The following is a 17,685-nucleotide window of genomic DNA, read 5'->3' as shown; positions in this document are numbered from 1 at the left end:
TTGAGTATTGTTGCCATGGTAGTTACCATTGGATGGCAAAGTTACCATAATAGTAACTTTTATGCAACGGGCCCCAGACCTCTTATCGGAAGGGACACATGATATAATTGATTAAGACATTCATGTTCTGCTTTTTGTTTCACCTTTCTTCCAAGAGATCTTGGGGTTTAACTTTGAGCTTTTTAGCTTTACTGTAAAATGTTTCCATTACATATTCAAATTAATATCAGCCTGCAGAAACAATATCTAAGTTGACAGTCCATCATTTCATTTATTTCATAAACAAATTTCTCTATATGGAATTGTTTCCTGCAGTGTTGATATCAGCTGGGTTTATGATGGATGATGCTTTAATTTTCTGATTGTACAGCAAATGTTTATGAACCATCAATCTTTCTTCACTGACACAATTTCACTTTATCTCCAGAAAAAAAAAACACACAACTCATCCAGCATGAAGATGTGTTGAAATATAGTAAATCACAACCATGGAAAACATAGGATTATCTGTTTTTAAAGATACTAACAAGCTCAATCAATCACAATAGCTAAAGTATTAGTAACAGCTTAATGAACTGCCATGATTTTTTTTCTTCTAATTTTCCTCCCAATTCTTCATGTCACTGACCGAAAATAAATGGAGTACTTGTTGTAAGCAGGTGACATGAGTCTGTCTTGGAGGATTAGTGGAGCTGAGATGCAGTCTACCAGTAAATGGGATTAGATTTTTTTCCCAATTTTCCCCATTTCAGAATGTTTTGTTTTCTTTTGTGGTGGACTGGCCAGTCAGGAGACGGGGATAGCTAGCTTGGGGAGGTCTTCATATTTAATGAAAGTGAGTCATAATATTCCCCAGGGGGTGGGGAATGGAGGCAAGGGATGGCGGGTGGGGCAAGAGACAAATACAAAATATAACCAACTGATCAAGATATGAGAATTTCATGGGGATATGATGGGACAGTGTTGCAAGTGCCTCAATTGGTGGCTCTCTTGTTTGAAGCCTTTGTCACACACACACACACACAAAAGAAATAGATCTATCAAGCAGCAGTAATGAGTTTAACAGCCTCGAATCCATTTTTAAACATAAATATGTGTCATCAGTACATCAATTCCGTCATTAACGGTCTGCTATTCATGAGACTTGAGAGTGTAGTCAAGAAATCAAGTCAATGTCAATGTGATTTTTGCTTTCTCTCTTGCCTTGCCAGGTGAGATGGCAAGCAGAGAATCTACAATGTAATACCTTGATATCATACTTATGAAGGGTGAAATTTTGTCATCCTGTAGAGGCAACAGTCACGTGGTACTGTAGCTTTCTGGGTTGCACCATAAAACATTCAAAGTAGGTAATGTCTCATACAACCATTACCTACAGTAAATACACAATATTTACTTCACTTTCCATATTCCATTCTGCACCTTCCATCTGCCATTGCGATGCTTTGACCCGTTGAGGATGAGCCCCGAGTATACTCGGGCAGGTGTCTATGGGAAATGCGTGTTGTAGCAATATCAGCCCGTCCTCAATGGATTAAAGCATAAAGCACCGAAATGCTTATCGATGCTTTATATGTAACAATGTGAGATTAAGGGTAATTCATAATATTGTTCCCTTCTAAAAGATGTGTTTACGTTACATGATGGCATGATTGTAAAGGGACAAAGGAAGGAGTCTTCGTGCCTGGACATGGTGATGGCACAAAGATAGGTAAAGATGTGGTTGAAAGATATTCTGTAAAGAAAGCACTCACCTGTGGTATTGGGGTTGCTGGAACACTCATGGCCGTCTCAACATCGTACTCATGTTCTGGGACATTGAGATGTCGCCTCACACTTCCTGGCTGTACAATCATGGAGAGAGATCGACGATGTGGCTTGCCCCTCTGCCCAGCTCCACCCCTGGCCACCGTACTACCAGTGCCTGTACGACTGCCTGCCCTGCTAGATGTCAGAGACCGCTTGGCTTCTAACAGGGGGCTCTCCTCATCTGAGAGAGGGGAGTGGGGGTGGGGGTGGGGGTGGACCTGGGGCGGGCCTAGCTGCACGTGATGGGTGGAGACATTGTCCTTGTTGCTGAGTGTGCTGTGCTTGCTGGATCCCTCACCATAGGTTGAAGACTGCAGAAGGTCCTGCGCATCTTCATCAGCAGGTGAATTCTGCAGGATACCACATGTTACCATCACAAAGTTTGTTATAACTGCACACTGCTTTTGCACAGGGAGTTTATATTAGTGTCCTACACATATAACGGTTTGTTTGTTTTTATTTATGTTTTAGAACAATCTAAGTGACAATAACACTATCTGTTTAGCAATAAAGATTGCTTACAAGTATAGCAAGGGATGACAGTAATACAAACTGGAGAGGTGTAAGCATTTATCAAGATTATAAATTCATGATCAGTCATACACCCTGCCAATGATGGTTCACTTGATAAATAATATGATGTTCTTTCAACCTTAACTTTTCATATAACCATGTCACTTTTCTTATAGTGGCCAGTAAGTACACTGGCATATATTTGAAAAGCTTTCTGCTTACTGTATTCATTCAAATGTGAATAAAAGGACAAACAAAAGAATTGAAAATAACAACTTCAAATTGAAAATTATTTTGATAAAAGGCAATTCTGGTAAAGATGCTACAGTTTTCGGGAATTTTATACATCAAAGGATGATGATAGAAATATTTCCACTACTACCATCACTGCTGTTGGTACTTTTCTATAGTTACTAATATCAATAACAATACCAATGACAATAAGCAACCTATAATGAAGATGCCCCTACATAGAATTATGGTTAAAATAATTTTCACTTTTGTTTGACAGATACACACATACTAATTACATTTACTATAAAAACAATGGCAAAAAGTAATTAATCAGTTCTTTTCAATGACAATACTGTGACTTAGGCAACTGAATGATTTAATAAATGATGCTTAAATGCATAAGTTGGAAAATAAACACAATGTAAGAACACATTCTCATTTTAGAATCAGATTTATTATTCAAGAGATAAATATTTTTTTTCTTTGCCCAGTAGTACCTCTCTATGAAAGTACTGTAAAACATGATATATTCGCGGCATGAAATTTTCGCGAATTGGAGCCGACAGCCTTTTTTGTGGCATGAAATTTTCGCGAATTGCTACTGGCATTCAATGCATACCACATGTAGTGTAGACAAAAGCTTTCGCGTGCATTTTAATTTCGCGAATTTTGGCGCTCGCGAAATTTGCGAAATTAAAGTGCACACGAAAATTCCTCATTTTACAGTAATCAGTACCCTTACTGGACAGACAAGCTATCTAATAGCAGGTACTCATTACAGATTGTATCAAGGCAATGTAAATGTTTAAAACCAAGTTTTTCCTTTAAGGTTCAAATTGCAAGCATCAACATATCGTCGCTGGGGTGACAAGACCTTGTATCCAGAAGCGGATCTAGAGGGGGGTTGGGGGAGTTGCAACCCCCCCCCTAAAAAAAAAAATCCGGGGACCATTTTCTTTTTTTATCTTATCTTTTTTTTTTAAACTTGTAATTTTATTTTTTTCTATTTATGTATTGCACATGGCAATGACCTCTATACCAAAAATAGTGGTGTTTTAGATGCAAGAAAACGCCATTTTCACACACAGATTTTCAAAAATTCTCCCTACTGCGGGAGGGGGGACACCCCCTCCCACACCCTCCCCCCCCCCCCCTTTATAAAAAGTTAGATCCGCCCCTGGTATCTGCAATTTTGGTGAAAATGACTCTTTTGAATTAATGGTCAAATAATGGGTTAAGTGATGTCCTGTCCAAATCCCAATTGTCGTACTCCAAAAATGAAACCACCAAGGCATGTCAAAGGAAAGGCTATCCCATTCGCTATAGTGCTTTAGCCGCCATGTTTTTTTGTTCTCTTGAACATTTGACATTTTGTAGATACGAGATCTTGTCGCCCCAGCGACAATATTCAATAAGAATTATTAAACACTTTAACCAATATTCACATAAAGAGTCGTTTTACCTCCTTTCCAATTAATGGGCAAAGATGAAACATTTGTATAGTAATGTAAATGAATGAGAGGTGTTCAAAAGGTGTGCAAAAATACAGAAAGTACAATGTAATATGTACACACATAAAGACAAACATGCAAAGCTGGATGAATACCAGGTAATTGGAGAGTAGATGTTCAGAGAAATCTATGTCAGGGTACATTCAGACAAACAATGCTACTCTTTGAATCAACTATTGACTTTATCACTCTCTAATTGGTGATATTTGCATGACTTGCCTCTAGAGTAACCTTGAAACTAATGCAATCACAGTTGTGTTTTTCCCTGTCTCTGTGGTATCACTGTAATTCCATTACCCTGTATCACTGGAGAAAACCTTAATCCTAGTGTATGCAGAGATTTCAATGGTATAGTATTGGTTGAGGCGAGGATTTGTGAGATATTTAGAAATCACTCATTAAATTTCAAAGAACACACAATTCTGAGGGAAATTAAAAGTTTATTTGATGAAAATCAGTTTTGAAATGACTGAGATATCCAAAAACAAGATAAGACAAAGAGATCCTAACAAAAGTTGAGGCCTGTCACATTTTATCGGAATCGCTATTTTGGATATATCTTAGCCATTTCAAGACCAATTTTTGTCAAATAAACTGTGAATTCAACTAAGCAGGCCCATGTTCTTTTGTATTTCATATTAAAGATGTATCTCATTATCTCATAAACACACAAACACAGACAAAAGTTGGAAACCTGCAGCCCCACCTAAGCCAAAACTGTACCATCCCTTTAATCAATGGTTTACACTTGAGTGAATATCAGTACAGTGTACTTCACAGTAGAGCACTTCAGAGAATGTCCTCAGAATGTCTTGTGGAAAGAAGCCCTTTGGATTTGATTCAATTTGTCCTTGTTATATCACAAGTATCGCAGAATTCAATACCTAAAACATAACAATTTTTAATCTACTGCAGCACACTCACACAAAACACTACAAGCTACAGGTCTACATATAATGCATAATAATAGACTCAACCAAATCATGCATTTCCATGTAATTTGAATTTTTAAAAAATAGGGTATCAATTATGATTCATACTCAGTGGTATTAATTTTTTAGAGAATAACATGGAATACTTTTATATTTTAACTCATTTGACTTGTTTTGCTATTATTTAAAATAGTGCTCAGCCACAGTAAAATAATCATGTTGTTTGTTGCATTTTATTCCTTCTTTATGGTACAAATGACTGGAAAATGCATTTTATTTCCTGCTCACTGATCTCCACTGTCCTGCAAGATGTGTGAAAAGGAAACATTGAGGCAGAGTCATAGGATACACTACTTAACCCACTTACCTTGAAGAAAAAAAAAAACCAACAACACAAACCATTCAATTCATTTGAATTTTTATTCATTTTCTAGCTTTTGTCTCATCATTTTCTGTACCTTGCAAACTAATATTCTCTTGGAGGTAAATGTTACATAGACCTCTACAATCTTAGAGTCATTTCAGCGTGTAGCTGAGACATTTCCCAGGACAAACATGAAAAGACATACAGACAACATACACATTTATAAACACACATTTAACATAGATAACACACACACTATACATATGAAACACAGAAAACACACTCTCTCAATAATGGTATTAATGGTTCTAGATCAACGAATGTCTATCACAGTTGCCATCACATCTTGTTCTAACTTCTATTCCAATTATTCGAATTGTGGAGACAAAATAATGCACCAGTATGGTGTCTTTCTCCAATGCCCAAAAGATCATCACTAGCTTTTAATTAACCTGTTGAGGACAAGTCCCAAGTATACTCAGGCAGGTGTCTATGAGAAATGTGTGTTGTAGCAAATCAGTCTGTCCTCAACAAGTCTTAACAAGAACCCATTATGACAGTGACTTTTAACAGGATCATCTACTAGTACTTCATCAATGAGTATCAAACAACAGTCCACTTCACATTAGTATTTATACACAATCATCATCCAAGTCTACCTTGTTGGCAAAACACATTTCCCAATTACAAGGGAAAAGATATAGCAACAGCAACACAATAAGCACACATACCTCATAGACTTAACAAATCATTTTTCAGCTATCTCTACAAAGGTAAGAGAATGTCTTTACGCTATTCTGTCTGATTCCAGACACAATATACTGGAGCATCACAGATGCATAAATGTTGAATCTGAGTGTGCATACCTGCATTGTTGGCGTTGGAGTAGAATCCTCTCCATTGGCCAACGACCCGCTTTCGTGCGGGGAGCTCTGGCGAGAAGGGTCCTCCGTGATGCGATATGAAGATAGCTGACTATGCGGCAAATGGTGCTTGTGAGCATCCTATACGAGGACACAAATGTCCTTTTCGTTGAGGTTGTAGCTCACGATCACCCTGTATAAACAGGCGCTTTGAAATTTACCGATTTTGTAAATGTTGGTCTGAAATAACAGTTATTTTCAATGACAATGATTCTACAGCACTGCTTAGCTCCGCACACAAATGCATCACCGGCTCGGCGGACGGATGCTGATGGTAGTACGATCACACATGATTTGCGATCGGTTGGTGTATCGTGCACCTGGCGGAACAGGGTGTGTCAGAAAACACACTGGATTCGGGTTTGACCAAGCTGCCAGAATAAGAAGATTCGCTATTAAATGTCTTTGAAATAAAATGTATGAAAAGGAATTTCTTTTTTCATTTACTCTCATAAGAGCTTTGCGTTCACTAACAACAGCAATATTTTGTAGGCATATTGTAAAATTGCCAATCTAATGTTCTAAACATTGTATAGTACTCTGACGACATATCCATGGAGACTGGCATTTATCTATTCTTTTCTTATAAATTCTTGTTCCTCCAGATATTATTGTGACGTAGTGGAAGTAATTACCGACTGTGTGTAAATCAACCACTAAAAGGAAGGTAGTGAGACACTCGAAATGTCTTTAACCCTGTTTTGACGACACTTACTGTAAATAGGTTGTCATGGGGATGACAGACTACTGAAATTGCAAACAGATTGAAAAGCATTATCCACTTGCTTTATTTGTATGACGTCACTGATTTCACATTTCATCAAATGAATATTGTCTTTCGACCAGGTATAAAATTTATCACTGACGCGTTGTTCGAATTCACCACACCCTCAAACATAGGATAAGTATCTTGTGTGTGTGTGTGTGTGTGTGTGTGTGTGTGTGCGTGTGTGTGTGTGTGTGTGTGTGTGTGTGTGTTTTGCTTTGTTTTGGTTTGTTTTGTTTTTTAATTTTGTATCGTGTGATTCTTTTTGCGATCAGATTAGTCGTGTATGTGAACTGTTATTATTACAAGGGATCGAAGTGAGCACCTCCCTGTAGAACCACGCAGTGAAAGATCAAAGAAATGCGACCGACGTATTGATTTCAGTATTTGAGATGGCTTGACCTTACGTGTTTTGGTTTATAATAATAATGATGATGAGGTGAAATCATAGAGTTGCCAACAACTAAACGCAACAGTAGAATAGGGAGAGTATGATGATTATAATAATCGATTGACTACCACCCTTATGTTCATGTACGCGGGGAATTCCTAACTCCGCTTCATCAGCTGTGGGGGAGACTCTGCGCATCACTTCAACAGTGAGTGCACTACTGCCCTCTATGTTCGTATACCATATAGTTGATTTTTCGGAATGTATTTTAGCTTTGTGGTTTTAGTTGTAATCCGGTTCAACCGACCCACTGTATCTTTTTTTAATGCAAACCAGTCGAAGCAGCAGATTGGCAGAGTTTGAGACTAAATAGAGGGCAGAACAACTTTAAGATAGGTGATTCATCTAGTGAGTCGACCTGTAGGGAGTCAGACAGAGCCGTATTGGTCTTGAGTGATGTTGTATAAGCGAGGTGATCCTCACTTGTGGTCTATTCCTATTTATAAGACAGATTTGTTTTGAATATGAAGTGAGGACTCAATTTTCTCTGTCCTAACGGATGTAAAATCGATTTTTAATCCGTGCGCTGACATGTTTATGAAGAATAAGTAAAATTGGTGACATCAGCACTTCACCCACAAAAGTATATTACACAAACAGCAGAGATGTCTTTGCTGGGACCCTATAATGATAAGGATGTTAAATGAAATTCAACATCAACCCAATGCTCGTAATATATTCACTGATAGTTTGATTTAACCCTGAATTCACTCGTACGACTTCCAACGAAACAAGACTCCTTCAGCAATATCCTTTATTTCTTTGTGATGTCAACCAGTTTCACATGACCTTAATAGCATCTTAAAGTTGAATAGATTTTGCGCATACATAATCCTAATGTATATCTGCAATCCTTGAGAAAGAAAATCGTGTCTGAGATTATTTCCCAATCGCAATGTTATTTAGAGTATGTAGTTGACTGAAATATAATAAGTTCATGCTTTATAACTTCTTTGTCCGCATTCTTCATGGGCCGATTTTGCAAGAATGCGCAGACGATAGAAGAAAAACAAAGGAAGAGTGACCTTTAACCTTGCCAAGTGTATTATAGATCCCTTACGTCTGAGAAGAGATGAATAATTTAGATCTAAGATAGCCATCGTAATATAATCGGGTGTCTAAAATGATGATGAAGACGACGATGACAGTAATGACAACAACAACAACAACAACAACAACAGTCATGACAATGATAACAATCATAATGATAATAACCACAATGAATTCCTCATTATCACTGTAAGTGGGCTAAATGTATAATTTATTATCATTTTTTATCAACATAAAAAAAACAATGTAAATGTTTCATCCCCTGATTTATGTAGGATCTTTCACAGTCCAACATCCAACGTTTTAATAATCATATCAACTGACTGTACCAAAGAACTGTCCTGCAATTCGTTCTTGACTGTCGTTCAATGAATAATAGATTATACCATTTCTACATTCACATACTAAGTATAGGAGAGATAGAAAGTGGCCATTCTATCACCCAATGGAGTTATTTCATAATTTTCCCCACCATATTATGTACCTAAAAATATTGATAATGGCTGGGGGAGGGGGGATTATAAGTTGCATATTGACCCTGGACCCCCTGGCCCTCAGCCAACCAACCCCTCCCCCCCTCCCCCAAATGTTTGTTTGTTTGTTTGTTTGTTTATTTCCATCCGAGAAGATGGCTGGATGGCCCATATTCAGCTACGTTAAGCTGGTCTTCCATGGGGTCCAGTTGGATGTGAGGTGGGACCACTTCACCGGGTTAAACACCCTGCTCTTTGCGATGAATGAATGAAGCGGGATCTTTTACGTGCATGAGTTGTGACTCTCTCATACACGGGACCTCCATTTTGTGTCCTATCCGAGGGACAGAGTGTTTTGCCTCTTGCTAGAGGGGACGGTATGATTACACACAACATTGTTCAGTCCAGACTCGGGTTCGAACCCGGGCCGACTAAGCCAACTCAACTCACAAATGAAAAAGAATGAAACAATAAAAATATTTCTTGGCCCCTGAAACAGACCTTGCAGAATCCAGTTATGAAAATTTAATTGAATGTAACAAGCAAGACACCAAAAGCGCATCTTTTGTATCAGGCGGGTACAGTATATCATTTTGAAAAGGAAGCTGTAGTATTATATAGAAACTACGCGAAGTAAATACACGATGATAATGAATTATGATGTTTAGGAAAATATTTTTCTAATAGGCGAAGAAGGTAACAAATAAAGCAACGCGACGATTTTTGCGATTTGTTCATATAAGAATACGCCAGACAATGTGTGGGTGTCTACAGTCAAACCTGTCTTAGCGGCCACCCGTCTATAGCGGCCACCTGCCGTATGCGGCCACTGAAAATTCCCCCGAGAGTATAAAGCCCCGTTAAAGACCCTGTGTATAGCGGCCACCTGTCCTACGCGGCCAGCGGCCATAAACCCATACGGAGCCGGCAATTTAGCATGTTTTTCTGCATGCCTTGTCGCCGTGCCAGTCATTCATGGGCAACGTTCAGTGATCGCCACCGCTGCATTTATCATTCATTCAGCCATAATAATGCACGTTATAGTGCAAAGCTTTCTTCACGACTGTACAATTACTGTGCAACAAGTATACATAGATATAAACACCGGCATTGTCCAATGCATGAAACACGCGTGTGCATACGCATACACACCTGTACATGCAAGTACGTATATAAATAGATGTAAACAACGATGATACATGTACATGTAGGCAATGCACACAAAAGTCAGATAACCTGTCTGTATCCGCCACCTGTCTATAATGGCCATTTTTTCGTCTCCCTTGGGTGACCGCTATAGACAGGTTTGACTGTAAAAACTACGATGGGGCCGTATACTGAAATTTGCAGTATAGGCCTAATCGCGGTAATGATGTAAATTCGGACCTGCCACCATCTACATCACCTTTGACCCCACCCACCCCCCCCCCCCCAAAAAAAAGGGGGGGGGGAGAAAGACCACTGAGAGTCAATGGAGAGTGTCTGAACAACTTCCTGATTAAACATAAATATAATAATCCATATAACTCACTATAATACTAGTACCTCAATCCCTAGTCTCGTGCGTCTGGGCAGTACGAAGCCAGTTCAGGGTTCCAGTTTGCGCATGAGCAGAAAAAGGTCATTAAATGAGAGACAGGTTGGTTTTTGAATTCACTGAGTTAAGCATCTGTGAAGTAAAGTTTATTCATGTAATCCTTCTTAATGGCGCCTGATGCCAGTACATCCATCACCTGACAGCAAGCCTGTGTCGTTTGGCAAAGCAACAGAAAACAACTGTTAATGCATTCAATACAGCACAATGAAATGGATGCTTCGCAAATTAGTGTTGATTGACGATGTCACTCTGGTCACCTTGATCTACGCAGGTTCATTCTTTGTTTGAATACAAGTTGCATAATTGCTATGTAGGGCAAACTGATGCATTATATCGCTTTGAATCGAGTGAAGTGCCTAACCAACTGAGAAAAATGAAAGGTCATTATTTTGTACCCATGTGCATGATCATGTACCTATCTCCGAGTTGACTTATTTGAAAGGCACGTATATAAATAATTATAAGAAAAGACAGGTCGACTACGAAATGTAACAGCAAAGGTTTATTTATCACAGCAGAGTTCTTTTCTTCATTCAAATTTAGCTCGGTGAAATATTTTGTTAACTCTGTAGAAGAATGGAGAGAGACAAGAGCATATTGTGCATGTGTAGATAATCTATAATGGTCTAGTATATCAGGAAGTAGGCCTATCTCGCTTACCCCCAACGGTGTGGCTTATACTATAGTGACAATTCGACCAGTGATGATTTGTGATTTAATTAGGCTTGTTTGAAATGTTATTTGGTCTCTTTATCCACAATGTGAACAGAATTTGTCACAGAGACAAACACACACAGACAACTCTGTCATACACACAGACAGACACACACAAACACAAAACAGCCCTACTCTCACATTACACTCATATCATTAAATTATCTCTCTTTTCACACAAATTGTCACAACACGTACACTTCTTTTTTTATGATTCCTTATTCGAATTTCGTTCAATTTCATATCACAGAAACAGAAACGTTCACAGAAACAAAAACAAAACATCATATACACGCACGCACGCACGCACACACACACACACACACACACACACACACACACACACACACACACACTGTCACTTTACTGCTATCCACCATAACTAAACCTGTTCACACGCAAAATGCAGACAACTTCGATGATACTGCGATTCCTTGGTTGTGACGTTCTTGGCTCGGGTCCATCACAGAACAAAACGATGGTCTATTCATATTGACAATTTTGAATCCTTGACGACAAAAATGTATCAACGTAGAAAGCGAAACTAGACAGCGATCAGACACTATGATATGTAGGTCGTATTCAGTCTACGGGCAACAAGGGGAATGTGGAAAGAAGAACAGCTTTTGAAGTGTGCATCGCAAACTCGGTAGATATAATTATCCGTTCCCATGCACATTGAATTAAAGGACAAGTTCACCTTCATAAACATAAGGATTGAGAAAATGCAACAACATTAGTAGAACACATCAGTGAAAGTTTGAGGAAAATTGGACAATCGATGCAAAAGTTATGAATTTTTTAAATTTTTGTGTTGGAACCGCTGGATGAGGAGACTACTACAGCTTGTGAGTCATATGCGTACAACAGTATAAAGAAAATGTAAAAGAAAATTCAACATATTTTCACTTTTTTCGCATAATAATAGAGCACTTGACTTGCCTCTTTCTAAAGGCAGGGGGAATAATATTATCCATAACATTTGTCGGTAACGAGTCAGGGGAATGTGTACTTTTTTCAAAAGATGGAATTTTGTGAAATTCTCTTTATATTTTCCTTATATTGTTGTACGCATGTGAAATCTAAGTTATTCATACACTGCAGTAGTCTTCTCATCCAGCGGGTACTGCCCAAAAACTTCAAAAATTCATAACTTTTGAACGGATTGTCTGATTTTCCTCAAACTTTCAATGATGTGTTCTACTAATATTGCTACATTCTCTCAATCCTTATGTTTATGAAGGTGAACTTGTCCTTTAAAGCTTGGCTGGATCAAGGAGGTTGGCTGGATGGCGGGTTGTGCCTAGCACATGTTATGTCGTTAGGCCTAATTGAACTACATGTATACGTTCTTCTGCTCCATCTTCCTCCCTCCCCCCCCCCCCGTAATCTCTTCCTCCTTGTCTTCCTCTTAACTCTCCTTCTTCCTCTTCGTGTTAAGTTTCTTCCCCCCAGTTAGATCATCAGATTCTCTGGCTCATGCACGTTGGCTCTCTCTGACTCCTCTCTTCTGTTTCATTCATTCATTCATTCATTCATTCATTCTTTCATTCATTCATTCATTCATTTATTCATTCATTCATTCATCCATTCATTCATTCATTTTATTTCATTCATCAGATAAAAATGTATGTATGTATGTACAATCAATTTTGTTAGGATGATATGTTTATGTATACGCTAGAGTGTTTGTATATGCTTGGTAGGGAATGGATGCTCTCTCCACATCTCTCTATTCCATCACATAGTCATACATTTAATGTATAAGCGAGTTTGCCCTCTTCCCCTCTCCCTGTGGCAAATCGAAATCTTCTCTTATTGTTGTTGCTGTTGTTGTTGTTGTTGTTGTTGTATAAAAAACTACCGCGTATCTTCGGGTTTTTTCATTTCCCTTCTCCCCTTGATGGAGGTCTTAAGGTAAAACGTATTTCTACTCTGCTGCCTTTTTTCTCTTTTTCAAGGTTTTTGTTTTCTTTTCTCGCAAAATTTATTTTTCTTGCCTGTGTTATTTGTATACCATAATCAGAAATGATTTATGTTTGTATGCCAATAGTTGAAATCAATAAAACATATTAAAAAAATAACAAGAATTCATTATTTATATACACAATATGTACAGGTATAAAGATGTTAAAAATGTTTCAGCAAACAAATACAGTAGAACAAACAGAGTGCATTATAATAGAGAAAAATGAAATAGGATGCATAAAAGCCTATGAGGCTTGACAGGTAGATACACCCATTATGTATGACAAAAATAACTACAGCACAAAATTACTCAATGTGTGTTTGTGTGTGAGCGTGTGTGTGTGTGTGTGTGTGTGCGTATAAAGGACGTTTAACAGAATATTGAGTTAAACATAAAAAGACAAAAGATAAAACTTATACTTAGTTTTAAATGAGTTCAGAAATTGGATATTGCAAACCAATCTCTACAACTGCCCCTATTTCTGCCTACAGCATGATTAGAACAAGTTCTGGTATTTGATTTTTTACTTTAAAAAATCCCCATCATCAAATACTACAATGACATCATTTTGGAATATTGCTTATGTCCATGATCCTCCCATACGATCATCATAAAATCAAAGTCCTCCCCCCAAAAATAAAAAAAACACAAACAAACAAACACAAAACATATATAATCATGGTTTCATCATTTGAAGTTAACTTGACACAGGTATGACGCTTTGCCTATTATTTCTGACAAAATTTTCTTGCGACCTACTCGCTAAATACACATTCCCTACACATTTCGTTGTAATCATCTCGTGTCATCACATTTACAACGCCACAAAATGCAGCCATCCTCACTTTCAGCAAAGGCTGTGGAACCCCGGTCGGAAAAAGAAGAAGAAGAAGAAGACCAATGATATGGTATGCCTCGACCGGGCCTCGACTAGACACAACAACGCATTCAATGAAAATGTTCGTATGGTAGGACACATAATAAACATCCAGGGGGGTGTTTCATAAAGTTGTTCGTAAAGTTACGAATGACTTACGAGCGACTGGTGATCAGTTCTTGTGCTGAATTATGGAAATTCTAATAAGTATAGCACGGCAGAACTGATCACCAGTCGCTCGTAAGTTGTTCGTAACTTTACGAACAGCTTTATGAAACAGGGCCCAGTTCTTATCACATAATTGCGCAGACACGCCTATGAAACCGAAAGTGCATAGTCCGTTTTGCGGTATCACCCTACCCCCCCCCCCCCCCCACACACACACACACACACACAAAGTACTCACCTCACCTCCCTGGTAGAACTCTAATAGAAGGACGAAAGGGGGAAAAATGTAATAGATGAGGGGTAATCGCTCCAGCAATCATCAAAGTATTGTATGCCTACAGCCAGTGTGTGTATCTCGAGCCTATCATTCTAATCGTTCGTTTCCATTCATGCGCATTCCAGCGTAGACCTTTATGAATGGGAGCCGATACAACTCTTTCCGTTTACCTTCAACCTTCCCTACTACGCTACACTATAAACCGCATTCGCTCTGCGTTTGTGGCGTAGTAAGCTTCGCTTGTATGTAAACGCCAGCCACGCGCTCGCTCGCCTCTGAATACACACGGTCATATGACGCCTTGAACTACGACTGAACGTTGGACCTGGGATTTTCCATCTGTAATTTGATGCATTTACACACGAGATAAAAGGGCGATCGATATTTTGAATTGTCTGCGCTGAGAAGATGAGGAGAAATCGGATGATATTCCTCGGCCGCCGGCGGTAAGATAACGTTCATTCGATTTGTGATACTGCAAGCGGTACATGCGACATGATGCCAGCGCCTGCGCTGCGCTTGTGTGTGATGTGATGAAGAGCACAGCATAGCATGCTTGGATGAGAATGTGCTGCTCATGTTCATTTCGTATGTTTATAAATCTGCCGAACGTGTGAACAGGCAGGTGATAGTGGTCTAACGTTTGTAACTTGGGCTGGGTCGTAATGATTTCGTTTTCTTTCGTTCCGCTTCTTCCATTTCCGATTTTGAATCCTTTCTACTGCTACCGGTTCACAAAAAGACCTATGTAGATTTTATGATTGATTATTGTTGATGTTCTATCACGTAGGTACTGTACACGTAGCCCCCTAGCCCCTTTTATGCCCTTGCGTGGAATGCACACACAACACACACAATCACATACACACACATAGATTGATAGAGATTGATATCGATAGAGGAGGAGTTCGGGGGAGATGAACAGAGGTTGAAAGTGCTTTTCAAACCAATTCCTTGCAGCTGTGTACAGGAAATGTTGAATAATGTTTCAAACATGTTTTGACAGTACCATACTGTTGGGTTTGTGTAGAGACACCCGAAGCGAAGTTGTATGCCGTGTCGCATTTTGTTGCACTACCCGCATACGAATTAGATAGATGATCAAATACGCCAGACAAGTGTGTGTTTTTTCAATACGGTTTTGCATTTCACATTCTCATGACCCGAAAGATTAACGTTAGAGTATCTTATAGCCAGGATCGGTATGTCATGTACTCTCTCACCCATGTCTAATCTACATACAGTACTTGTACCTGTATTCCAGTTTCTAATTGTAGGAATCATGCTCTTTCACTTAAGTCTCTCTCTCTGTCTGTCTACGTATACAGTACAGTAGTATACCCATGGACATACGGCCTGTCAGGTTGGGGCCCCAGTTGTGAGTACGTTTATCATGTGTGATGCTGCATGCACACAAGCTCATACCTAAAGACTCGCTCTTCTAGACGGCTTAATCTTTCGGCGTGCATATTTTAATTATTGATGCACCGTTAGTTTTCGTGAAAATTAATTTCCTGCCCGCAACGGGATTGCATGTTGACATACTGTAGATGTACATGTAGTGACCGTGTATTGCACTGAATTGCAACAGTGGGTAACAGATTTTATTTTCAACTTCTTCTTGTGTATTTGAGTTTTTATCACGAGATTATCAATACTGCTAGAAAGGGGTGTGGGGGAGGGCGGGGTAAAAAAGAAGAAGAATGATCTTCGTCAAAATGATGTAGCTCTATCTATTTCCACTTCTAGCATCTTTTTTTTTTTCAGGTCAGCGCTGTTGCAGAAATTACGCAAAACTTTGCATAGGCCTACTCATTATCATGCCTACATTGTAGCAACGTCACAAGCAGTGAAATTAATAGAATGAATGCGATATATTTTTATGTTTGTGTCTTATCCTGTTTTGTGAAACGGAAAGAGTTCTTTTTAATCCTAACCCTCAATAATAACCCTAACCCTAACCCTAACCTTAGGACTATACGGAATCCAGCACAGTCCCTATTCGTGTTTTTGTTTTGTTTTTTGTTTTGTTTTTTGGTGTGTGTGTGTGTGTGTTTTTTTTACTTTTTCACTCTAATAAGCAAAATGTATTTTTTGAAATATTGTTTCAATAAAGCCATGTTTGATATTTTCTTTCAAATTTGTGGAGGGTACAAACTTACAAAGTACTTTTACCAGGAAAACATGCTTATACGGTGTAGTCAGTACGTATCAAATGTGAATTGAGTGGATCAGCTACATATTATGATGGTGTTCATTTTTGTATTAACACGTTCTTTTCATGCTTTATCCCAGTTATTATTGTAATAGAATATATTTTAGTTTATCGACAATTATTGTAGTAGATAGAAAAATGACCGACAGTCAGATTACAGATCTATGGATAGATGATGTTGGTGCCAATAATTTTGTCGGGATTATTCTTTATCCATTCAGAAGGAAATCGTGGGAAAATACAAAGTTGGGGTCTTAACTATTTCCTCGTTTAGTGATTTTTTTTAATGCTATACTACGAACTCAATCTTGTCATCAAATCCTGTTTGTGGAGTTCGGAAGCCAAGATTTTTGACATCGACTTTCAGGGCTCCTTTCATTGTATGTGGTCATGAGGCACCGACTGAGTATCAAGTTATGACGATTGTGCAATAAAAAAACCCAACATATTAACGTTATGAAACGCAGCACCAAAACTATGAAATCATAACCAGAAACGACGAACAAACAAAAATGTAACATCTCCGGCTCAGGCATCCCTTGGGGATGCAGAAACCAACCAACCAACCAACAAACAAACAAATAAACAAATAAACAAACAAGTGAAATATTTAAGCAAGGCAACGTTTTGTTCTCGTTGGCTTAATGCCAACTTATATATTGTACCCTCGCAAGTCTACATGTACCTTTAACCGAACACAAATATCTGTTTCTTTTTATACCCCTTTAAAAACATGAAATTGATAAAGCGGCCAACTATTATAATTTTACGATATCAAGTCACGTTTTAATTCTCTCATTAAAAAATTGGAATGGGATGTTTTGTTGGTTGAAATTATTTTC

At 38.5% G+C, this 17,685-nt stretch overlaps 1 protein-coding gene across 1 annotated transcript in view; it reads right to left on the bottom strand.

The window, feature by feature from the left end:
* LOC139708906 (uncharacterized) overlaps positions 1-7,184 on the bottom strand; it is a 39,808-nt gene extending 32,624 nt beyond the window's left edge. The window contains exons 1-3 of the mRNA XM_071620871.1: positions 7,170-7,184; positions 6,230-6,367; positions 1,755-2,159 (exon numbers count right to left, since the gene is read on the bottom strand). Of these exons, the coding sequence (XP_071476972.1) occupies positions 1,755-2,159; positions 6,230-6,367; positions 7,170-7,184 (558 nt within the window). The remainder of the gene's footprint in view (positions 1-1,754; positions 2,160-6,229; positions 6,368-7,169) is intronic.
* Positions 7,185-17,685: the final 10,501 nt, after the last annotated feature.

The sequence above is a fragment of the Diadema antillarum genome, unplaced genomic scaffold (assembly GCF_040938485.1).
Source record: "Diadema antillarum isolate AM-2024a unplaced genomic scaffold, OU_Dant_1.0 seq00001386_RagTag, whole genome shotgun sequence".
In the NCBI taxonomy this organism is placed as follows: Eukaryota; Metazoa; Echinodermata; class Echinoidea; order Diadematoida; family Diadematidae; genus Diadema; species Diadema antillarum.
Note: the sequence above shows the minus strand (reverse complement) of the source record. Positions and strands in the feature narration are given on the sequence as shown.